Consider the following 25,712-nt stretch of genomic DNA (forward strand, 5'->3'; position numbering starts at 1 on the left):
TACCAAAGGTCTTTTTACGTTACTACCAATGGTCCCTTTATGTAACTACCAAAAGTTTTTTTTACGTAACTACCAAAGGCTCTTTTACATAACTACCAATGGTCCTTTTACGTAACTACCAAACATTTTTTTTACATAACTACCAAACTCTGTTTTACATAACTACCAATGTTTTTTTACGTAACTACCAAAAGTTTTTTTTACGTAACTACCAATAGTCCTATTATGTAAATACCAAAGTGGTAGTTACATAACACTACCAATGGTGCTATTATGTAACTACTAAAAGTTTTTTTTTACGTAACTAACAAAGGCTCTTTTACATAACTACCAACGGTCTTTTTATGTAACTACCAAAAGTCATTTTACGTAACTACCAAAGGTCCATTTACGTAACTACCAAAGGTATTTTTACGTTAGTACCAAAAGTCCTTTTACGTAACTACCAAAGGTCCTTTTACGTAACTACCAAAGGTCCTTTTACGTAACTATCAAAGATTATTTTACATAACTACCAAAGGTCTTTTTATGTAACTACCAAAAGTCCCTTTATATAACTACTAATGGTCCCTTTATGTAACTACCAAAGGTTATTTTATGTAACTACCAATGGTCCTTTTATGTAACTACCAAAGGCTCTTTTACGTACCTACCAATGGTCCTTTTATGTAACTCCCAAAGTTTTTTTTTACATAACTACCAAAGGCTCTTTTACATAACTACCAACAGTCCTTTTATGTGCGCATCAAAATGTACATGAGTTACATATGGACCTTGATTTTGTTTTCCAAAAGAATTATTAAAACAAAATTGAACCATATGTTAGTCCCGAAATGACCTAGTTTCTCTCTCTCCATCTCCTATTATAGCACAATCAATAGCCATGTCTAATCTCATACTAGAGAAATAATTATAGCTGGAGTCAAGCTTACACGTTAATCACATGACCTAAAACAATACTAACCCTATATACAGCACATTTTATTCCTAACAAATTAGTTTATCCACTGTGTTATAAATTACAATATGGTATCTGGCAGTCTCAACGGTTAATCAATACTGTTAAATGATTAATCACAATACAAGCAGGTCAGAGTATCGGGTTCTGTTGTTGTATACATGTAGTAACAAGCTTACCTGGTTTAAAGGTAATAGTAACAAGCTCACCTGGTTTAAAGGTAATAAGGCACGATCTGTTGGTACAGGTACCCTCGGGGAAAATAATAACCTGTGGCCATTCCCCTTTTGACTGGGCACGTCGTGAAATTTCTTTAATGGTGTTGACACGAGAGTCAGGGTCCTCTCGTTTAACGTATACGGGTTGGGTGAACTGCATCAAGGCTGACAAAATAAAATTATTATATATTCATGAAAATTACTGACTTTGGGGTAGTTTGGATTTCATTCAAATATAATTCTGACAAGATAATTAAAAGCTTGTTTATTTCTAATTACTATTACTATTAAGACATGAAATTGAAAGATAGAAATTAATTTTACTGTTATTTTTAAAGCTCATTTATCAGAATAGAAAACAGATTGTTATGTAGGCATGTTATAAGTAATTTGACATTATAAGGTACAGATCCTAAATCTTATTTAAGGCCCTAAGTTCACAAAGCATTATCAGCCTTAAGTTAAGAATTCACTCAAAATTGTTCGCCTTATTTTAACTAAAATATATCCCTTTATAAAACTTTTGTTGTTTTAATGTATCAAATACATAAGTACGAAACTATGTGCAAAGTTTTGTGTTTCTGGAGCAAAGATATTTCTCATAAACAGTGATTGAAAGTTGAATAAATTCTTAACTTAAGTCTGAGAAAGCTTTGTGAACTTGGGGCCAGATCATTAACCATGATAATGTGTATTTTGAAAATTTTAAAAATTATTCCAAATCATTAATTCAAATTTAATCCAATAATAGTTGCCACATCTGCGATGGAATAATGGACAATAATACTACTAGCAGGGGCGGATCCAGGATTTTCAGAAAGCGGGGGTGTGCTGCCTCCACTTGGAAGTGCGAAGCCAGGCCCTCGGTGGGCGGACTGACGGGCAATCAACCAAGTCACCAACTGGATCATTTTGGAATAAATTACAACAGGGACCACTACCATTTTTAAGTATTTTTGTTCTCCTTTGCCGCAAATTGTTCGCCACCGCATAAATTAATGGGGGGGGTTGCGTGCGTGCGCTGGGTGCATCCGCCCCCCCCCCCCCCCCCCCGGATCCACGCCTGACTAGCCAAAATAAAGATCTGTACCTTATAAAGAATCAAAGAAAATTATATAGAAACAACTTTTAAAATATTCATAAAATTGAAAATATTAGATGTGAACACACAGAAGTTTTTTTATGAAGAAACCACGTTCCCCAAAAGAGTTTTGATTTCAGATTGTTAGATAATTTGCAACACAAAAAAAACGTCACATCAAACGAAAAATGATTTCGAGGAAACCAGAATATTCTTTCACCATGGAAACCATTTGCAATAAAATAAAATCTTACTACAGTAAACACTGCAAAACATTTAGGCTGCTATAACATGTGAGTATACAGCATTTGGTATACGTTTAGAGGTATACGCGAATACTGGTGTTTGAACAACAGGAATTTGTTTAGTGGTTTACATCGGACTAGAGGGATATAGGGGCACGCTATATGTGTATACATGGTATCGTGCATGTTCGTTTTTTGGGGGTTTTTTCAGCGTATACTTGCAACAGGGAGAAGTAAATTCCATGAGGTGAGTAGAAAATGGTGTGTTTGTGTTGTAAAAGGTTTGAATGAAAAGTTCTGAACATCGATGGACATATCTCTAGACATGGAAGATTATTCTCGATTCTCCTGAACCTACGGAACATGACTGCAACAACGCCATCATCAACAAGTACACAGCTTTTGGAACCAATTGTGACAACTTAACCCAAGGTGTCATAATTCCACGACGTCATCAAGCAAAACATAGAAACTTGCATAGAGACACAAGAAGAAATGTGGGGTCGAATGCACTTTAGATCATACAGTCTGTCATTGAGTCATAGGGTCATCTGCTTTACCCCATGGGTATATTGTACTCTGGGTTCTCACACTGCTAAAGACCCCCAGGCACACGCTAATCATCAAAATTAAACATATATTATGCAAGAGGTAAATCTTCCTATTGCAGGTCTTTCTTTAGGCCTGAAATGTTTTCTAATTATTAATTAGACATTAACTAACTTATCCAGACCATAATCAACTCTCGATGCCATCCTATGTGTCCAATTTTCACTGGATTCGGATCTAATCTGCTGTTCAACGTCTATTGATGATTGAATACAAAAATGGATAAGCTAGACTTTATTAATTATCATGACAGCGGTAACAGTGATAATCATGACTGCAATGACTTTAAAATAGGGGTTTCTTGGTTAAAGAATGAAGCAATTTGACTAAAAATGTCTGCATATTCCATTTACATTATCTGGATTTTGGGAAATGCCAGCTCTTTTTCTAATCTCCCATAATGTATCTTTAAGTTGCATCATGTTTGTTGTCTCTAAATGACCTAGTTTGTGTCCAGTAGAGGTACCACCCCGCCTCATCCACACTTTCGTGATTGACTTTGCTTCATATCCGTGCCACCAAGAATCTCAACAAGTTATTGTCAAACCATTTCGTCATCCATTTTAGTTTTTAGATTCTTCATTGTTATAAATTTTCTTTGGTTACAAAATATGGCTGCACTCCTGGAAATTAAGTCCTCATTTGTAATTGGTTTGCGTTGAATTACTCGTTTGGCTGTGGACACACTATTAGTCTGGTAATGGCAAATTTAAAGGTCACTGGAAAAGCTTCATAAATTTTTTGAAATAATGCAAGTAATTATGTCAACATATCCTTTCCATAATTATAACACGAACCCGAATGTCAATGTTACCTGCTATACAGGTAAATTTCAATGTTACCTGCTATACAGGTAAATTTCAATGTTAGTAATTTCTGCCATTCTCCGTGAGTAGTCGTAACCTTCTGTCAATAAACAATCCATGGTGTCATTTTAGTCTTTCAGTTACAGAAATATAGACTAGAATATGAGCAGAAGGGAGAGAGAGAGAAATGGGGTTTAACGTCCACTCGACACAAACTAGGTCATTTCGGGACTAACATATGGTTTAATTTTATTTACTTAATTCGCTTGCGCGTAGGGGTCTTTAGCAGTGGGAGTAAACCGGAGGACCCGGAGAAAACCCACGAGGTTGGACAGGCGACCCTACTCCTTGTCACGTACAACCGGGGATTCGAAACCACGCCAGTCGACTCAATGACAGACTTTATGATACAGCGCGCGCACGCTAACCATTCAGCCATCCAACCCCCCATGAGCAGAAGGACTAAAATGATGTCACAGATTGTTTATTGACGGAAAGTTACGACTGTTGCAGGTAATATTGATATTTGGGTTTGTGTTATACTTATGGAAAGGATATGCTGACACAATATTGTAGATTTATATGTGCCAGTTCCATCCACAAATAAATTCAGGCAAGTCACTGAAGTGACCACCTTCAAATTCTCTAATTTTTCAACATATTGTACTATTTAGTACTACAATCAAAATTATATAAAAAAAAAATCGCTATTTTTGTCGGTTGCCATGATATGGGAGCTTGAAAATTTACCCAAATTTTCAAAAACAGCTTTTGAAGAACTATAACTGAAAAAATAAATAAGTTTTCAAATTTCTTACAAACAAATCAAGAAAACCATGTGGTAAGCGGTTCCATAAAATAGCTATATATTGCCTCATTTTTACCAATAGGAATCCCATGAAAGATTGATCGGTCTAAAAACTGTTCAAAAACCATTTAGTACATTTCAAGGATATGTGGAATTCAAATTTCATTGATCTATGCTGTTCGCTATGTAATATTATAAAGTCTGCTGCAGTGGTTAGTTCTAAATAATAAGGCCAGCTCAATTTTTTGTCATGGGTCACCACTCACGAGATGTAAACAAGGCTAGTGCTAATCCCAACCCTAACCCTGGACCTAGTCCCCAATGCTTATCCTAACCCTAACCAACAATCACGAGCCCTAACCTGATTGACATCTCAGCGACCTTGACAAAAATTGAACTGACCTTAACAAATAGATTTAGCCCTGCTGCTGTGTTGGGATATCAAAATTTTTCTTGTCGGATAATTTTACCGAAAATAAAGGGGCATAACTTTTCATATAAGTGTACAATTTAACATGATACCATTGCAGCCTTACCATGTTTAGCATTAATAGCAATATGCAAGCATTAATATCTTGATGTACAGAATATATAGGTTTGAATTAACCTGTAAGTAAAATGTGAAATAAAGGTGTTTACTAATAACTAAAGATGATTTCAGACAGATTTTGAGAGTGAAAAACATGTAAATCACTGCAAATTGAAAAAAAATACTGTGCTAATCCGAAAGTGTATAAGGGTGTTTACTACTAATAATGCTAGGTTTCCACCGTCATCGATGCATTATAATAATGATAGGATTGTCTCTATTGAGTCCACGATCTGGTACGTGCAAATACGTTCGGATACGATCAACACAATTACTACCTACGACTATATGATAGTATCACCATGATTACTCCACGATTAAAACCACAATTCCAATCGTAGAGGGGGATCACGTGGCTAAGTGGGTGAGACGCTGGCTTGCTAGCCTGGAGGTCGGGTGTTCGATCCCTGCATTGGCCGAGAAAGTTCATCCAGATTTTCCGGCGTGGTTCCCCCTTGTCAGTGATGCAGAATGGAGGGCCTGACAAGGTCAGCTGTCTAGTCCTTCGGATGAGACGAAAAACCGAGGTCCCCTGTATACATTGGAATGCACATAAAAGATCCCTTGGCAGTTGGAATTCGATATAAGAGTAGGCGATAGTGCCGCTGCCCGGGCAAAATTTCCCTCATAGCATACTGTATTGCGTATGCCCGTCTTCATTAGCCCAGTATAGGAGCAGAACAGTGGGATGTTAAACCCCATTTCATTTCATTTCATTGCAAATTGTGACAGTGAGAACCTAGCATTAAAGAATATTTCAGAGAGGTTGAAACTGAATAACATGCATGTAAATCACGGCAAGCAAAGATGTGTTTAAAAAAAAGTGAGTGCTCATGTTTCTATTACTACAAGCATGGTGGGTGGAATTATATAATACTGTTATCCCATTCAGAAATTTTTTTTTAAACATACATCCATAGCAGCTAAGATGTCAGAATTGATTCTTTTATTTTATGGCAATGAAATAAATTAAGGCGCTGAACGTCCTACTTTTCTGCACCAACTGGGATAATGAAGATAGTCCTTTATGGCAATTAGAGCATCTACATGTACACGACACTAAAACTAGATCAAGAGCAATAACCCCTGATGAAATTATCGTACATTTTAGTGCAAACAACAGATAGTCAACACTAGGATTTTCACAAGAAGTTTCAAAGGGCAATAACTCTAGAGGAATAAATTTGAAAATCTATAAGCTACTTTATCTCATGAACATCGAAAGTCTTCTGCTTGATAAAACACTGAAGCCAAGGACACATCCGCAAGGAATTGTGAAACTGTAAATGAAGGAGAGGTGAATGGATCGATGGACAGGGTCGTATAAAAAGCTATAAATTGTAAATAATAGGGAGTCGGGGGGATCGATCGATAGACGGGGTCGTATAAAAAGCTATAAATACAAACAAATGTTTTTGTAAAGATTTTAAAAAGTCATTTGTTAATGACATATATTACAATGTATTGTATCCTATTTTTTATTGGCTAAGCAACGTAAATTATACCCGTATCAGAGAATTAATTTAATATGTTGCGGACAATGTAACTCCCACATATTTTACTCCAACATATTTTACTTAAAAGAACTTAACCTTAAAAATCTCTATAGTCGTTATATTCTTTGAAAACCCTGACCTATTTCTACATTGTTTTTTGGGTTTTTTTTTAAAAACTTTAATATCTCTGGAATGGGGATAACAGAATTATATTCACTAGTTCATGGATAACAACAGAGGAATGATGATGAACTATGTTAGATACATGGAGAACGCTAGATCGGAGACAGTCCTGCACATTTGAGCACATATGACATCATTTGTGGGTTAGGGTTAGGGTAAGGACCTGCACATTTCGTCAAAGTCTCAAGATGTAAACTGGGGTAGCGCCAATTCTAACCCTGGACCAAGCCTAACCCTCACCCTAACCCCAACGCACAATCCACATAGGACATCTCATGTGCAGGACCATCTCCAATCTAGCTTTCTCCTGGATACATACTTCCCACTAAAATAACGCCATCATTCTCTTTCTTTGACACCGGGCTGGCAAGCTGCTTGCCCGTAAAGTACACAATTGCGTCGAAAAAACTGGAGTGTGGCGCCACGCAGGCAATGGGAGCTTCTGATGGATAGGCTGGACGACCCTTCACCTTCACATTTTGGAATCCGACGAGGGAGAAGATCACCCAACCAATAAAAATCAGGGGTCGGTTTATTGCCCTAAAGGAGTAAAAGCAAAATTTCATGCTAACATGTTGGCTTGACTATATTTACAAAAATAAAATAAAATAAATATAAATTTCAAAATGTTATTCAAATTTAATTAATAATAAATGCACATTCAGAATGAAAATAAGCCTACTAGTGAAGAGAAAAAGATAACGCTAGAAATATTGATAAATTGAATACACAATAAAAGAAAGGTTAAGATAATTTCTAAATAACACATGGCACAATTTTATGAGAGAGAGAGAGAGAGAGAGAGAGAGAGAGAGAGAGAGAATTGGGGTTTAACCTCCACTAACACAAACTAGGTCATTTCGGGACTAACATATGGTTTAATTTTATTTCAATAATTCGCTTGCGCGTAGGGTCTTTAGCAGTGGGAGGAAACCGGAGGACCCAGAGAAAACCCACGTGTTGGGCCAGTCGACCCCACTCCTTCTCAAGTACAACCTGGGATTCGAAACCACAGCAGTTGACTCGATGACAGGCCTTATGATACAGCGCACACGTGCTAACCATTCGGCCATCCAACCTCCCCCACAATTTTATGGATACACAATTACTGAGTTTAATACATCCCAAACTTAGGCTGCCTATCTACAGCTAGCTCCGGCTGAGAATAGGCCCTAAGCTAATTAACCGACATTTAAATTCCTACATCGACGATTTTAGTCGAAAACACTGAGTATGCTTTTAGAAATTTTTAAAAGTATTTATTTCTCTTATATTGTCATATTGAATGAAATTAAATATGTTTATTTAGCCGCTGTGTGTATGAAGATGTCAAAACTAATCAAAGCCGAATCACAAAATAGTCCTCTAATTATTCAATATGGCGGCGCCCATGAAACATAATTTCACAGAGGCGGTTTTGTTTGCGAAAACAAATTTAGGAGTATCTAACCTTGTTTTGAAAGATAAACAGACTGAAACTCTAAAGACAGTTTACAATGGTAAAGAATCTATTGCAATATTACCCATAGCACATATTATATATCGCTATTACGCGAGTGTCAGCGACATGCCGTGTTTACATAAAACAAACGTGCGTGGGTTATTTTTACTCTGTTGTCTAATCAAAGAGGTATCGTGTCGATAAGTCCCGCCCCAAAATGATCACATGAGCATTATAAATGGCGGATAATCAGTGCAGTGTCATATTCTGGGAAGTATGACGTAGATGGGTCGCTGCGTGCAGTATGAGTTTAAGATAGAGCGATGTTTCCACGGGGATACTCTCATCTTTATCAAGCAAATGATATTAAACTCAGTGATTGTATATTCATAATATTGTACCTTGTGTTAATATGTTCAATTACTAAATGCCAAAATCAAAGAAGAAATTTCTAAATAGTTGTAGAGAATGAGTCTTGAGCAAAATTAAAAGCTGTACATTTATTGAAAGAATTAATGCTGTGTGGAACTGGATACTCAAGAGGTCTAATATAACAAAAAATATACTTAATGCTGAAAATTTTCTTAAAGTCTCTGGTTGCCATTTAAATTCAGTGATAGAGAAATGGGGTTTAACGTCCACACCACACAAACTAGGTCATTTTCGGGACTAACATATGGTTCAATTTTAGTTCAATTATTCACATGGACATTGGGATCTTTAGCAGTGGGAGAAAACCCACAAAGTTTGACAGACGACCCGAGAGAGAGAGAGAAATTGGATTTAACATCCACTCGACACAAACTAGGTCATTTTCTGGACTAACATATGGTTCAATTTTAGTTCAATTATTCACATGGACATTGGGATCTTTAGCAGTGGGAGAAAACCCACAAAGTTTGACAGACGACCCGAATCGAAACCAGGCTCTGATTATTCGGCGCTAGCCTGGAGGTCAGGTGTTCGATCCCTGCATTGGCCGAGAAAGTTCATTCAGATTTTCCGGCGTGGTTTTCCCTTGTCAGTGATGCAGAATGGAGGGCCTGACAAGGGCAGCTGTCTAGTCGTTCGGATGGGACGAAAAACCGAGCTCCCGTGTACACATTGGCGTGCACGAAAAAGATCCCTTGGCAGTTGGAATTCGATATAAGAGTAGGCTGTAGCACCGCTGCCCGGGCAAAATTTCCCTCATAGCACTCTGTATGGCTTATGCCCGTCTTCATTAGCCCAGAACAGAACAGTAGGACGTTAAACCCCATTTCATTTCATTTCATTTCTAATCATTCAGCCATCCAACCCACCTCTCGGATAATGTCAACAGGCCTTGAAGATACAGTGAATCATATATTCAATACAATATAAATACTCAAGGACATTGACACTCCTTCAATTGTATGTCACCTTCAATGTCTAGCAACCTACATTGTACAACAGGGAAGGATCTTATTTGTCAACTATTAGGCCACAATAATTCTAATGTTTATTCTTCTGGAACATTAGTGTTGAAACTTGAGAGAATGTTATTGTTGATAATTACAAACCAGATACAGAGAGAGAGAGAGAGAGAGAGAGAGAGAGAAATGGGGTTTAACGTCCACTCGACACAAACTAGGTCATTTAGGGACTAACATATGGTTTAATTTTATTTACATAATTCGCTTGCGTGTAGGGGTCTTTAGCAGTGGGAGGAAACCGGAGGACTCGGAGAAAACCCACGAGGTTGGACAGGCGAAACCAGATACAGGCTTTTAATGGGAGTTAAAACATGATAAATATGATCTTCTACAAACCAGATACACAGACTTTTAATGGAGTTAAACATAATATCATCTTCTACAAACTTTATCGAATCTTACAAAATCCCAGATTTCTCAAAAACAACAATTGAAAACTCTAGTCTTGCATTTTTGAGCATTACTTCAATCTGATTCAAACACAGATCCTATTTTTTTTTTTTTTTATAGTTCAAAATTTTGTTTTACTTGTTTTTACTACACTAGGATCTGGAAGAGTTGTTATATAACCCGCGTTCTGGATAATGTGAGGGATTAGCCAATGGAACTGCTAAAGACTCCTACGTGCAAGAAAACTAATGAAATTTGTTTGTGTCAAGTGCAGGTTAAACCCTATTTCTCTCTCTCTTTTCGGTAATATTTATCAATAAAATAATTGAGGTCAAGACATGACGTGTCGTTATCAACTTGTATCCTAAGTAGCCTACTAAAGTCAAATCGACCATGCATTATCAACACTTGCTGTATGTATACAATGACTGACCTCCCTTTCCACCCAAACATATGTTGTCGAGATAATAATTCCTTCATAATTTATATATCAGACATAGATTATTGTTCTGTTACGATCAATCTATTATCGATTTTTCTTTACCCTCAGCTGTTGTGTAGTAGATTTTTACAAACACTGTTTAACAGTGCAAAAATCAATTTTTTATAAAAAAGAAAAAGAAAAGAAGCATGATTCAATGTTGCAGTATGGTGTCTGAAAATTTATTCATAATCGTAGATACTGAATGACAAAAGGGACAACATATAGTCAGTCGGATGGGATGAAGAAGTAATGAAATGAAATGGGTTCAACGTCCTACTTTTCTGCTCCAACTGGGCTAATGAAGACATACATATGCCATACAGTGTGCTATAAGGGAAATTTTGCCCGAGCTTTGGCAATATGGCCTGCACCACTGACAAGGGAAAACCACGTCGGAAAATCTTGATGAACTTTCTTCTGATATCTCTGTAAAAGATGACTACCTTTAGCACGTGACGTCTCATCATGTGGCATCAATCATTGGCTCAATGGTGCGTGCATTGTTTACATAAGACGTTCTAGTTCGGACAGAATGGAGACTTTTACTCATTTTAATACCCATCTGCACTAAATAGGAAATAATTTTTACATACAAATACGTCAAATGCCTTTATTTTTCTAATACATAAAAAAAAATGTTTTAGAACTTAATTTGTCGCAGGAAAAAAGTTAATATTTCTGGCTCATTAAGTCGCATCGATGTCATCCTTATCAGTGATTGTAGCGGCCTAGAAAAATTCACTGCTGATCAGTGTGACACTGTCCGGGCAAGATTTCCTGCATAGTACACTGTATGGCGTATATGTCTGTCTTCATAAGCTCTGTCTGTGCAGATCTGTAGGACGTTAAACCAGGATTTCATTTCATTCATTCATTGAATGGCAGTCACCATCAACATATGGTACTCTACTTGTTTTTATAACGGATGACTTCTTGAATTGAAATCTGAATATCAGACAATGACATCATTGTTTAATTACTAATCACTTTAATTAGGTTATCATCAAATTAATTATTTTGTTTTGTAGAGTCTTATATTTGCAAGGATAAATATAGTTAGTAAAAAAGATTGCAATATAATTTCGAAACAAAATAGGTCATTCTGGGACTAACATATGGTTCAATTTTATTTCAATAATTCGCTTTCGCGTTGGGGTCTTTAGCAGTGGGAAGAAACCGAAGGACCAGCAGAGAACCCAGGAGGTGGACAGGCGACCCTACTCCTTGTCACGTACAACCAGGGAATCGAAACCACACCAGTTGACTCCATGACAATCTGTATGATACAGCACGCACGTGCTAACCACCCCCTTTGTCAGTGGTGCAGGCAGGTCAAGGGACAACAAACATATACATGTATATAGTCATTCAGATGGGATAAAAAATAAGTAAATGAAGGTCTAAAATCATTAATATTTTACAGAAATTTGTTTTAGGCAACTGTGTCAATGAATATTAAGGAATTGAACCTAAAAAATCTTGTGATAAGTTAGATAAATAAAAATTAAAGAAAAAAAATCATTCTATTTGAAAATATGGGGAAAGTAGAGTAAAAATATCGACATGTCAAATGTTGTATCGTTAAATATATTGATTATCTTTTCACAACCCTATCTACATGTAAATGTTTGACAAAATAATAGCTTAAAGCATTTAAAGGATCATTTCTTCCTATGTACGTCAAGAGTCAGAGATAAAAAATTCATACCAATCCTGAAATTAACGAGACTGGCAAAAGGTCAAATTTAACCCCTCCTACATGTATATTACATACATGTACAGTAATTCTGCCTAAGTAACTTTTATGGGGGCCTAACGTAATGGAAATGAAATGAAATAAAAAAGGGTTTAACATCCTACTGTTCTGCTCCGACATGTTTAACTGTTTTATATTATGAAATATCGAGAACAGCCAGTCTAAAGTTCATCCCCCAAAACAGAAGTACAAGTTTTATATTATGAAATATTGAGAACAATAGCCAGCCTAAAGTTCGCCCCCCCAAAAACAGTAATCAACTTAAATTGATTTTGCAACAGATCTCAGCTGCCACACATTTAATACAAGCTGGTTAGAAAATGTGTGGGCCAATTGACTAATGGCATTTCAATGCTGAAAGAAGCCGATTGTAGCAAGTATTGACGACAATTGAACTAGGAATTATCACTATCCGATTGTCGTAATAGAAAGGATATTTTGGGAAACTTCATTGATTGATGTCTGATGAACTTGCTCAAAACACGACAGTTAGCACACCTCCAACTCTCAGAAATGAAATGAAATATGGGTTAAAAGTTTAACGTCCTACTGTTTTGCTCAGATTGAAATGCGTCCATGTTGTCTTTTATTTTTATTTCAACTGCTGGTTTAATTTCTTTTTATTCAATATTATTCATCACATGTCCTCGACTTCGGTTATGCTGGAGAAGAATGGCTTCAGAAAAAACCCTTGACAGAAAAACCTTGGCCTGCTGGCCTCAAGTTTTTCTTTTTTCTCTGGTTATTTTCTTCAATCTTTCTTTCCCCATCATCACCTCAGTCTTGTGATTTATCCTACACTTAAACGTATCGCGCTAAAAACAATATAGTTTTTATTTTATGATTCATCAAGTTGACTAATTCGATGTAACCATTTCATATAATTGTTATTAATGTACGATATAATAATATAAATTCCAGAAAAACAATCTAATCTCTATATATAGAGAAAAATCAATATTTTCTGTGTCAATTCTAATGAATAATACACAAATAAATTTCAACACGTAAGAAAATGAAAATGAAATTGAGAGGATATTATTAAAATATCATTTCTTGTAATAAGTTTAATAGCAGAAAATATTAAAACCTTTCATTAAAACAAAAAACTGTAAACTAATTTAAAAGCTAGAATTAAAAGATAAATTGTTTAAGCGGCATTTAATAATTGAATGAGAATAACGAAATGAAATGAAATGGGGTTTAACATCCTACTGTTCTGCTCCGACTGGGCTAATGAAGACAGGCATATGTCATACAGTATGCTATGAGGGAAATTTTGCCCAGGCAGCAACGCTACGGCCTATCCTTATATCGAATTTTACGTGCATGCCACGACTAGACAGCTGTCCTGCACTACTGATAAGGAGAAACCAGAATGAGAATGACACATTTATATGGAATATAAGATACTTAAAAGATTTATTTCTGGTTAAGTAACTTGTATTCCATATATAATTGTGTCATGTGTTAGGTTAAAGATAGACAAACCAGGGAAACAAGGCACCGGTTACAGTCATTTTCAAGAAAAAATCCCTTTGTTACCTGCATACACAGGCTAGTCATTGTTTTGTACGGCGAGCGATTGCTCTCAAGCGTCTGCCGCGCACCTGAATTTACAAATTCATCAGGGGTTCATTATCATTTATGAAACCATGAATGACCCCATTACATGTAGTTTTTAATCTTCAGAACCATTTCCCATACACACAATCACTGTCCTTAATATCAAATCCCTCTCCTTAATTTCTAAATCACTCTTCTTATCGAAACTGGGAGAGCTTTTTTTAGGGGAGCAATTTTTCAATTTGTTAAGGGGAGCATTTTTCAGCTCTCCTCTAAAACACAAACACCAACGACTAACAGGCACAATCCCTTTGGTACCTACATGTACAGGCACAATCCTTTTGCTACCTACTGGTACAATCCCTTTGATACCTGCAGGCACAATCCCTTTTGGTACTTGTCATTTTATCTGGCATACACGTATATACAGATTTTTCTATTTTCAGTATTTCTAGGGATATTTATAAAAAAAAAACTTGTCCAGCAAGCCTTGAAATATGGCACCTGTCACAGATTCGAGCTTTGTCAGGTACAGCCCCTCTGGTTCCTGTCGTTTGGTCGTGCACTGATTTGTCTTTTTTTATTGATATCAATAATACATGTCCGCCATAAAGTTAAAAACGTCAGAAAGTAGTTTCACTACAACTTGGGTATCATTTAGTTGTGTTGTTTTAGCAAGAGTTTCTGTATTGAATGTTTAATTTCAAACAATTGTTGGGTTTATAACTGTTTAGTTTCTAAAGCAATGAAATGAAATGGAGTTTAACGTCCTACTGTTCTGTTCCGACTAGGCAAATGAAGACGGGCATACGCCATACAGTGTGCTATGAGGAAAATTTTGCCCGGGCAGCGGCACTATCGCCTACTCTTATATCGAATTCCAACTGCCAAGGGATCTTTTACGTGCATTTCAATGTATACTTGGGACCTTGGTTTTTGTCTCATCCGAAGGACTAGACAGCTGTCCTTGTCAGGCCGGCTGTTCTGCACCACTGACAAGGGGAAACCACGTCGAAAAATCCCGATGAACTTTCTCAGCCAATGCAGTTTCTAAAGCAGTGTTGAGTTATAAATTAATTAGTCTGTTCATTACTCAAAACTTTTGAGAAACTAAACAGATAAATAAACCCAACATTCATTTATCTAATCTAAACAGACCTTTTAACCTACCCAACAGTAGAAACCCAAAGATTTTCTATCATTCTCAACTAATTCGAAAAGTTTTCCCACCAATGGTTTGAAACTAAACATGAAATACAGAAACTCCTACTTAAACAGCACAACTACATGGTACCCGAGTTGTAATGTTTATTACACTGTAAAACTGGGATTGTTTAATTAGGGGTTTTTACCGCTAGAAAGTATACATATAGTTTACTTTCAAAATATCGTTTGATAATTGATAAATGTCGTTTGAGAACTACAAAAATGGTTTAGGTAGTACTATGGCTTAGTGCCTGACATTTTGTTAGGTACATGTACAGTAGTAGAACCGTTATTTCCAGGCCTACTGTCAGGCAAACTTTTGAAATGTTAAGTACTAATTCAATAGCGCCCAACGTTTTGTCAGGTATAGTTTCCTGTAAACCTGTTATTTACACACCTCATCGAAAATAGATGTATTAATAAAGCGCCCAACTTTGTCAGGTATTAAAAAAAACTAAACCTTTTTGAGAAACGTGATTAAAGATTTCAAACTTCTGTAAATTCATATTGCATGACATTGTTTCAATTCAAAGTTTTTCTTACTTCCAAATAAAGGCACATTATCAGTTTCAGCTTTGGCGACAACAGTATCAAGGTTAAGATATACAACTGGCAAGGCATCGAAATATGATGAATGGGGAGCCATTGCTATAATTGGGGCAACTTTTGATGTGACCCTTTTGCCTCGTACTGTGATCCAGTGAAAACCACCCATGAAGAACATCGCCCGACAGAAAAAGACAACAAAAGGGCGCAGGAAGCTGTGATGGATGAAAAAAAGGATTAATATTCTATATTCTTTTTTTAAAAATATATATAAAAAAAATTAAAACCACTGATCGTCCTTTGAGATTTTCTGAATCCCGTGAAAACTACAATATCGTGAATGTTAAATCTCTAAAAGGAAATGGTTCAATTCTATTCCGTAAACGTATTTAGAATATTTGTCATTGTCTGCCGACAAAACAATTAAGCCAGTGCCACCTATAATTTTTAGGTAAAATCTTTTGATGGTACTCTTTTTAATTCGACTGAATCGAAGTCGGGAGATTATCTTAAATCAACAACTCAATTATTCTTTTTATTTTTCTAATAATTAAATGTTCTATAATAAATTTAATTTATTTTTTCTCCAATAATTAAATGTTCTATAATAAATTTAATTTATTTTTTTCTAATAATTAAATGTTCTATAATAAATTAATTAAATGTTCTATAATAAATTAATTAAATGTTCTATAATAAATTAATTAAATGTTGAGTACAATTTAGCGTGATCAAGTCTCGGGAAATCAGTATTATTCAAAAAATACAAAGAACGATCGGTAGCCTTAAAAATGAATAAGAATGACAGATAGTGTTAATTTCAGCTAGAAACACTCTGATTAAAATATAGGCTATTAAGTTGTAGGCTTTATCTACATCTGAGGAGATGTAATATCCGGTTTTAATTTTTAAAAAGCTAAATATTAAGATCATAGAGAAATAGAGAATGTATTTCAAGATTTTAAAATTCTAAGATCTATATTGTAATTAAAAGGTAAACACTTATTATGTTAAATACAATAAAACCAGACGAGGATCCAGGTGGGCAGGGTGGGTGGGGGGCGGCCAGATCCCTAACTCAGTCTCAATTTCAAGGGTTTGGGACCCCAAAATGGATGGTCAGAAATGGCATCTATAGTGTTACATTTTCCACCTATCATGGTTTTTTGGGGGCTTTGGCTCTAGCAAGTGGTCAATATCAAAACCTCAATGGAGATTTGAAATTTCTGCGTGCCCTCCCCTGCCCCCCATCCTTCCTCCCGAGCTGCAGAAAATCCTGGATCCACCCCTGAAATTGTGATAAGCTGAAGCAATATTATTCTCCTATGCATCTCATTGATCTCAACATTACATAACCCTTTTTTTTTAACTTTTCATGATACAGCTCATGAATATTAATGGAGTTTAAGAAGATCAAAACTTTATTGATATAATTTTTTCTAAAATTGATCAAAGATCGTTTTAAACAGGTTATTAATATTCTCTAAATACAATTTAGTTAGCCCGATACAAAGCTACATGTATTGACATTTATAACCAATATAGGCCAGTGATAGCCAACCTATGACACATACAGTATGTCAGCAATGACAGTGACATGCCACTGGTATTTTTTTGTAACAATCAATGGTAAAAATTATTTTCCATCACTAATAATGCACACAAAAAGTAAAAAGACAATTTGGAAGCGTAGCCCTGATCTAAGGTCGCAATCAACAAATGTATATTGCAAAGATCAAAAAATTAAATACGTTTTTGAAAAACCTGTACAAACTCTAGACCTGACCTAAATGCAGTTAAATGATTTTCTCTTCTGGTTGTGCATCTTTAAAGATACATTATGTAAGTTTTAGATAAAGAGGTGACAGTTCTTGTTATAATAGTTCAAAAATAGATAATGAAAAATGAATATATTGAAATTTCATTCACATTACTTTATTCTACAAGGCGAAGTTATGACTGTTTGAAGATCCAGCACCGATGGTTTATTACTGTGGCAATGGTACTGGACAAACAAGACTAACTTTCGATTATCTATTTTATGGGAATTCTAATCCATTTAAATCTCTGCCATCCGATGATCTAGAGAATTGAATATGGGCTTGTTATGTTAATGATAATTTAGATAACACTTCAGGCCAAAAGAAAGACCTGTAATAAGACAGATTTACCTCTTGCATAATGTATGTTTAAGTGTGAGATTGATGTAAGACTATCTTTACCAGCAAATTATGCACCAGTGTCCGTTTAAGAATTAAACATACATTATGCAACAGCTAAATCTGCCTATTGCAGGTCTTTCTTTGGGCCTGAAATGTTATCTAAATTATTAATTGGACATTAATTAACTGATCCAGACCATAATCAACTCTCGATGCCATTGTTAGCCTGCAATATTTACTAGATTTGAATATATTTTGTGATGGATAATTTAAAGTAAAAATGAATAATCAAGACTTTGTTTAATATCATACCAACATTAGTAATGACGACCGAAACTAGCCTAAAATTGAACGGCTAATATCTCGGTTCAGAGTGAAGCAATTTGACTGAAATTTTCAGCATTTTTGTTTTCATTATCTATTTTCTCACTATTACAGCGAGAACTGTCAACTCCTTATCTAATCTTACCTAATGCCCCTTTAATATTTTGCTTATATAAGTACAATATGTTTGAAGTTTAAAAAAATATAAAGCTTACTTTCTCCATCCTGCCAATGGTTTATTTCTGTCTGCTTCTGAACGAAAACCTACAGCAATAGCAGCTAATGGCCATGCTGCCAATAAACAGATACCTACTAATATCAACCTGATCGGGGCGATGGTAATGGACATCAAAGCCACCTGAAAAAATAGATAAATTAAACATACATTATGCAAGAGCTAAATCTGTCTATTACAGGTCTTTCTTTAGGCCTGAAATGTTTTCTAAGTTTGACCGATTTTAATAAAAAAAAATTTTCCTCGTTTTGAGATTCTTTATATGGGACAGAAACAGTGACCAATATGAAAGCCTTCATATCTGCCCGGAAGATCTAGTTTCATTTCCTTCCTATATTGATAAAGGAAGAAAATAGTGAAATAATCCTCTGAAATGACACAGGACATCTCAAATAAAATTGCTGTCAATATGGCCAACTAAACATTTAAGTTTGATAAATAATCGGGCGGGGGATTTTGGATGGACAAATGGTTAGTGCGAATGCGTTGAATCATAGGGTCTGTCATTGAGTCAACTGGCGTGAGTTCGATTCCCTGGTTGTACGTAACAAGGAGGAGTAGGGTAGTCTGTCCAACCTCATGGGTTTTCTCCGGGTTCTCTGGTTTCCTCCCCTGCTAAAAACCCCTAAGGGCATATTTATTCCTTATACCGTAAAGACAGCAATTATTTATTTTGGTGCATGCCCTGACCCCCAGGAATGTGGACGTTTATTGCTTCGGTATGGATGCTCTTGTTGATAATAAGCTGAGTTGGGGTTTATTTTTTGAGATATAATATATATTTACATTGTTTTGTTGTATGATACAATCAATTTTGTACATTTATTTTCTTGCTGTGAATGAAATGAAATAAGTTTAACGTCCTATTGTTATGCTCCAAAATGGGCTAATGAAGACGGGCATACGCCATACAGTTGAGGAAAATTTTGCACGGATAGCAGCACTGAAGCCTAATCTTATATCGAATTTCAACTGTCAAGGGATCTTTTACGTGCAAACCAATATGTACATGGGACCTCGGTTTTAGTCCCATCCAAACAACTAGACAGCTGTCCTTGTCAGGCTCTTCATGTCAGGGGAAACCACTCTGGAGAATATACTCTGAACTTTTAAGTCAAAATAAGTTTACTATGTAGTATAATGACCTAGATTAGCAGTAGATACATGCCCTACTATAAATCAAATTTTAAATAAATGAAGATGATGCGATGATTTATAGTTTGTTGATGACTTAACCAGTGGTTATGGACGACTTAACTGTCGATGAGTTTCGTTGTGGATGAGTTAACTAGCACTCATTGTAGACCACTGTACAGTGTTAAACTCAGCAGTCAGCAGCTATATAGACCTATGTATTGTAATTTACTCTTACATTAAATGCACTTAACACTAAATAATTATAAATGCTGTAGTCAATGGCAAAAGTCATTAATCTGTAAGCTTAATAAATATTGTGCAATATTATTAATAATGACACTATACCAGTGAATGTACATGTAACAGTCTAAACTTGTTGGGTTTTTTTAGAAAAGATTTATCCAACGTGAAAACTTTTCAAAAATAATGTACCGTGTATCATTATAAGTGTAAATCTGATCTTTGATATCAACCTAGCTAGGAGGAAGAAGTTGTGAATCCCTGGTGTACAGGGGTTAAGCGACAGGGACACAATGAGGAGCTAATGCTAATGTTTTCCATCATGGTTTTGAGTTTTTGTGCCCCTCGCAAATGGCAAAAAATCATGCGGTTTCAATGCAGTTTTTAACAATATAATTATAATCATAATGCTCAACCAGTGTCAAACATATACCGTTGGTCAGATATGTTACAAATCGACACTAGCATGTTCCAATCAGTCCTATATTACTTGGCAGCACTGCCCTGGGAGAGACCCCCCCCCCCCATATAAATATTGTTTTGGCGGGACCCGGACAGGATCTTGTTCCTCATGCAAAATAATGGGTCACCACGCCCCTGACGGTGTGGAGTAGTCTAATCTAGGTGCTGCAAGTATGGACCAATGGGCCCCTAGTCAGGATTTGAATGGTTGCGGGACGTTGCATCCCAGCATATTTTTGATATGGCTCTTAGTGTGTTTCATCCCATTCTAAATTGAGTTGTATGTACATGTATTGTTAAATAAACTGTTAAACGTTATGAATTTATAATAAAAACATTTAATTTAAACTAAGTGAGAATTGAGTTGTATTTATATATAGGTCTAAATAAGAAGCCAGATATGAGATAAAGTAAAAAAATAAAAATCTATTTTTTTCAAATTATATGAGTATCTACGTGTTTTAACTCTAGAGAATTTGATGCCTGGCCTAAAATTGTTTTCTTAAATGATATGGACAAAAATATTTTGCATATTAATTATGGTTCTCTGAAGCGGGGATGAAACGACACATGTAATATTGGGATAAAACGATACATGTATTTGGATGAAATTACTCCCGAACAGAACTGTTCCTATGATTTTTTTTCGTATTGTCAAAGAAAGTCATAGGTCAAATAGGTGTATAATGATTCATGAATGTGATGATTTCGTATTTATGAATAGATCTATGAAGTATAATAAATGATGATTTCATAATATTTATGAATAGATCTATATGATCCAATATGATTAATTTTACCAATACAGGTCTGAGGTAAATATAAGCCTACACAATTTAAATTACACTTTTTTTTAAATTTAAAGTTAAACAAGTGAAGTTGCAACAATTACGCCTACATTGTTATTGTCGTACCTACATTTATAATAATAATGTCAATGATATTATGATACAAATATAAATAGACATGCGATACGGTTGTTACGCAGTGAAGGAACCCGATTATTGTTCCGTTGTTATACATGGTTACGGTGAGTGATTTCACGTAACGGTAAACAAGATCAAACACGGTCCCTTTAATCTTATTAGATACACACAGATCGCCTCGCACATGGCTTTTACTGGGTTTAGCAGTCGCCTCGTTCAAATTCAATACACAACAAAAACTAACGAACCTTGATGTAGTCGTATACTGTCCAATTCAAGCGGTGCACAAACGGATTCTCTACAACAGGTGAGACAAGGGAATCTTGGCGTGGATAAATAACGTTGCGCTTCATTTTGTAACCTGTCAGGAAAACTAACTACAGAAGGGTGGTGGTCAACTTTCAAACAAGTTCAAGCAGTGTTTCTCCATTGCAAACTGGTCGCGGTCGGTGGTCTATCGATATCCGGCGCGCAGTCGCACAACAACGTCGTGTAGGATTATGGTAAAGAAACTGGGCATGCTGGGATAACCTCTATTGCGACTGCAACACCCAAGATGGCAACCAAATTAATACATTGAAAAACAAAACAATTTTGATATTTTTTGAGGTTTAAAAGACTCTGAAGTGTATTAGGAAGATGGATAGCTGTGGTGATAGATCTACTTCGAAAGGAGAGTTTATAGTTGGTGCGAAATATCGACTTGTGAGAAAAATTGGGAGCGGTTCCTTTGGCGACATTTACTTAGGAATCAACATTACAAATGGCGAGGAGGTGGCGGTGAAATTAGAGTCAACAAAAGCTCGACATCCACAGCTTTTATATGAAAGCAAGCTTTATAAAATATTACAAGGGGGTGTTGGCATACCACACATTCGCTTCTATGGCCCTGAAAAAGATTACAATGTCCTCGTTATGGACCTTCTTGGACCCAGCCTTGAAGATCTGTTTAATTTCTGCTCCAGACGGTTCACTATGAAAACGGTTTTGATGTTGGCAGATCAAATGATTGGCAGAATTGAGTACGTTCACAACAAAAATTTCATTCACCGAGACATCAAACCTGATAATTTTCTTATGGGCATTGGTAGACATTGCAACAAAGTTTTCTTGATCGATTTTGGTCTCGCAAAAAAGTACAGAGACAGTCGTACCAGAACTCACATCCCTTACCGAGAAGATAAAAATCTTACAGGAACGGCCCGTTACGCCAGTATAAACGCCCATTTGGGTATTGAACAGAGTCGCAGAGATGACATGGAGTCCCTTGGGTATGTATTAATGTACTTCAACAGAGGAAGTTTGCCGTGGCAGGGTTTAAAAGCCAACACCAAAAAGCAGAAATATGAAAAAATCAGTGAACGGAAAATGTCAACTCCAGTTGAAGTTTTGTGTAAAGGCTTCCCAGCCGAATTCTGTATGTACCTCAACTACTGCCGAGGTTTGCGTTTTGAAGAAGCGCCTGATTATATGTATCTTCGCCAACTCTTCCGAATTCTTTTCCGTACACTTAATTACCAGTACGATTACACATTTGATTGGACAATGTTGAAACAAAAGGCAGCTGCTGTCGCGGCTAGCTCGACAACCGGCCAGACTACTGCTAATGCTCGTTAAAATATTCGGATTGAACAAAATTGAACACTTCACAATGCAGCTTATCACCACAATCACTGCACAAGCTTTTCGGTTCGCAGACATTGGTAAATATCGATATTATCATTATCATTGACAAGTGAGGTTGTTGATCTGCAAACGTGTGAACAGATAGGAATGCTTGTCAAATAAACTTGTGTAATGTCTTGTGATGACAAACTGTGTAACTTATACTGTGGTCTGTTGGTTAAATTGTACTTGAAATTTTTGATGATATAGGGTCCTCATATTGCCTATATGAAGTGTATTTAAAAAATATTGAATGATAATGCTGCTGTTTCTGTCACTGGGGTTATTGTAGATTTAAATGAACATTTATTTTATTGTGTATAGTAGTACTGTATGTACAACTTCATACATACTTTAAATTACTCAAATGTCATTATAAATGTGTGATTTCTAAAAAGTCAAACTGTTATTGGTTTGGACAGAAAATGTAAGTAAGGTAAAACAACAATTAAGAAATCTTTGATCAATCACTGAAATGTTATAATTACATGTATTAGATGTTTCAGTGCATACATGTATATTATTAATTATTATTGATAAACATGTATATTTGAAATAATGAAATATAATATATTCGTTGGTGTGACGATAATGTAGGTCTTTTTTTTTTCTTTTTTTTTTTAGATAGAACTTTTTTTGTCCTTAACCTATTTTCAAATGTATCAATCTGTAAAATTCTTTTTTTTTGTTTAAAAAATATACAAATAAATATATATATAGTGTAAACGCTCTTGTATATTCTGCGCACCAAAAAAGAGATGGAAAAAAAAGACAAAAAATATCATTTTAACTAGATAATATATTATGTACATGTAAACTAATTTGTAAGATAGTGTAACAAGAAGTTCATTGACTCCATACTTGTTGAAGTGTTTTGAATTAAGTGTTTATCTGTAAAATATACCGTGTCTATGTTCTGTGTTTATGACACATGGCTTAAATGCTGTTACAATGTGTGATAGATAATGTATAAAATGAATTTGTATGTCACTTGTTGCTGTGTCTGTAACTGTTCCTCAAAAATAACATCTGCCAGTTCACAATACATATTTTCAGTTAAAACAAGAACTGCACAGATGCCTGATGTATAAAATTAACAAATGTGAAATGTATGTATTTTTAATGACCTGAAACAATGTCCAATAAATAGTTAATTAATACTGTTATATAATCAATTTTGAACCATACAAATTCACAAATTTTGGTTTTCACTTGCATTTAAAGGTTGAATTACATTAAGATGTCGCTGTATAGTTATGCTTATTTCACCATAAATTGTTGTACTTTTAAACATAGAAAAATATACTATATGGACCTTTATTTTCATCTCATGCATGGGGAAATACTTTGAGTTGAAGATGAGTTAATGTTGTACTTTTAAACATAGAAAAATATACTACATGTATATGGACCTTTAAGTTTAATATTTTCATCTCATGCATGGGTATACTTTGAGTTAAAGATGAGTTAATGTTGTCGTGTAGCTGAATAAATAAACAATTAGATATATAACAGGGTATTCATACAGTTGGTTTCTACCTCGTGAATTAGAAACCAAAATTAAAATTTTTCACATACATTTGATAACGTGAATTTGTATGGATTGAAACCTAATATGAATTGGCTCAAAAAGAATAATTTTGTTTTGAACTATTTATTAATTATAATTGATTGTCTTCTCTTGTTTTTGCTATTTATTCTTTAAAATGTCTGTCTAGAAGTTTATATTTATTATGATCAATAAATGTCTTCATTATATTTAATTTTCCTTTTCTTAGACATACATGTAAGCTCAATGCACACATGCGAACAAAATTGCCGTTTTGTTTCTGTCGTCGTTCGATCCCACTCCTTCAAAACATTATTCAACATATTTAACGGAGTCAAGAAATTTCTGTATTGAGTTTTAACTTTATCTTTTAAATTTAAAGCAAGGTTGTTTTTTTTGTCTTTGAACGACAGAATTATTGTCTTTGTCTATTGCACATTTTAAATTTTTCCCCAAATTGTTCAGATGTGTGCATTGAGTATTAGTACTATATGTAATGAAAGACAAATATATAGTAGAAATGAGAAAATGGTTAGTTTTTGGCACTCGGTAGATTTTAGGGCATATGAAACCAAACCTTTTTCAAAACAATTATATTTGTTACTTGTACAGTCTTATATGAGTGACTTGAAAATTATTACTGTGTGCTTTTGACATGGAATAAATGTAGATATTGTGATAAACTTTGGATACTTTGTTATCAATCAATTAGTCGCTCAGTGAGTAAAACCCTGGCTTGCGAACCAGGAGGTCTCGTGTTCGATCCCAGTGTTTTGCCTGCGAAAGTTACTTTGGATTATCCAGCAAACTTGGATACTTTGTTATCAATCAATTAGTCTCTCAGTGAGACCCTGGCTTGTGAACAAGGATGTCTCAGGTTTGATCCTGGTGTTTTGCCAGAGAAACTTCAGATACTTTGTTATCAATCAATTTGTCGCTCAGTAAGACCCTGGCTTGCTAACCAGGACATCTCGGGTTCGATTAGGTTCGATATAAGAGTAGGCCGTAGTGCCACTGCCTGGGCAAAATTTCCATCATAGCACAATGGAAGGTGTAGGCCCGTCTTTATTAGCCCAGTAGGAGCAGAACAGTTGGATGTTAAACCCCATTTCATTTCATGAGAAAAGTAAGACCATAAACCCCATTTTATTTCCTTTATCAATCAATTAATACAAG

The 25,712-nt window shown here is 35.4% G+C and overlaps 2 protein-coding genes across 3 annotated transcripts in view; one reads left to right on the top strand and one right to left on the bottom strand.

Moving 5' to 3' along the window:
* The window catches only part of LOC126815904 (lysophosphatidylcholine acyltransferase 2), a 43,568-nt gene extending 21,859 nt beyond the window's left edge, over positions 1-21,709 (bottom strand). Inside the window, exons 1-4 of one of the 2 annotated variants that reach the window (XM_050541999.2) lie at positions 21,571-21,709; positions 18,538-18,680; positions 15,834-16,051; positions 1,168-1,341 (exon numbers count right to left, since the gene is read on the bottom strand). In XM_050541999.2, the coding sequence (XP_050397956.1) occupies positions 1,168-1,341; positions 15,834-16,051; positions 18,538-18,680; positions 21,571-21,675 (640 nt within the window). In that variant the 5' untranslated portion in view covers positions 21,676-21,709. Of the gene's footprint in view, positions 1-1,167; positions 1,342-15,833; positions 16,052-18,537; positions 18,681-21,570 lie in introns of those variants that run through there. The other variant, XM_050542000.2, reaches the window with a different exon arrangement.
* A 47-nt stretch (positions 21,710-21,756) lies between these two features.
* Positions 21,757-25,219, top strand: LOC126815942 (casein kinase I). The gene has a single exon (XM_050542065.2). It carries the CDS (start codon positions 21,962-21,964, stop codon positions 22,937-22,939), a length of 978 nt encoding a protein of 325 aa, XP_050398022.1. The 5' UTR covers positions 21,757-21,961; the 3' UTR covers positions 22,940-25,219.
* The last annotated feature ends 493 nt before the right edge of the window (positions 25,220-25,712 follow it).

The sequence above is a fragment of the Patella vulgata genome, chromosome 3 (genome assembly GCF_932274485.2).
Source record: "Patella vulgata chromosome 3, xgPatVulg1.2, whole genome shotgun sequence".
NCBI lineage: Eukaryota > Metazoa > Mollusca > Gastropoda > Patellidae > Patella > Patella vulgata.

What these genes read in the sequence shown, in the direction of transcription:
- LOC126815942 (XM_050542065.2), top strand. Translation starts at nt 21,962, where the DNA reads ATGGATAGCTGTGGTGATAGATCTACTTCGAAAGGAGAGTTTATAGTT.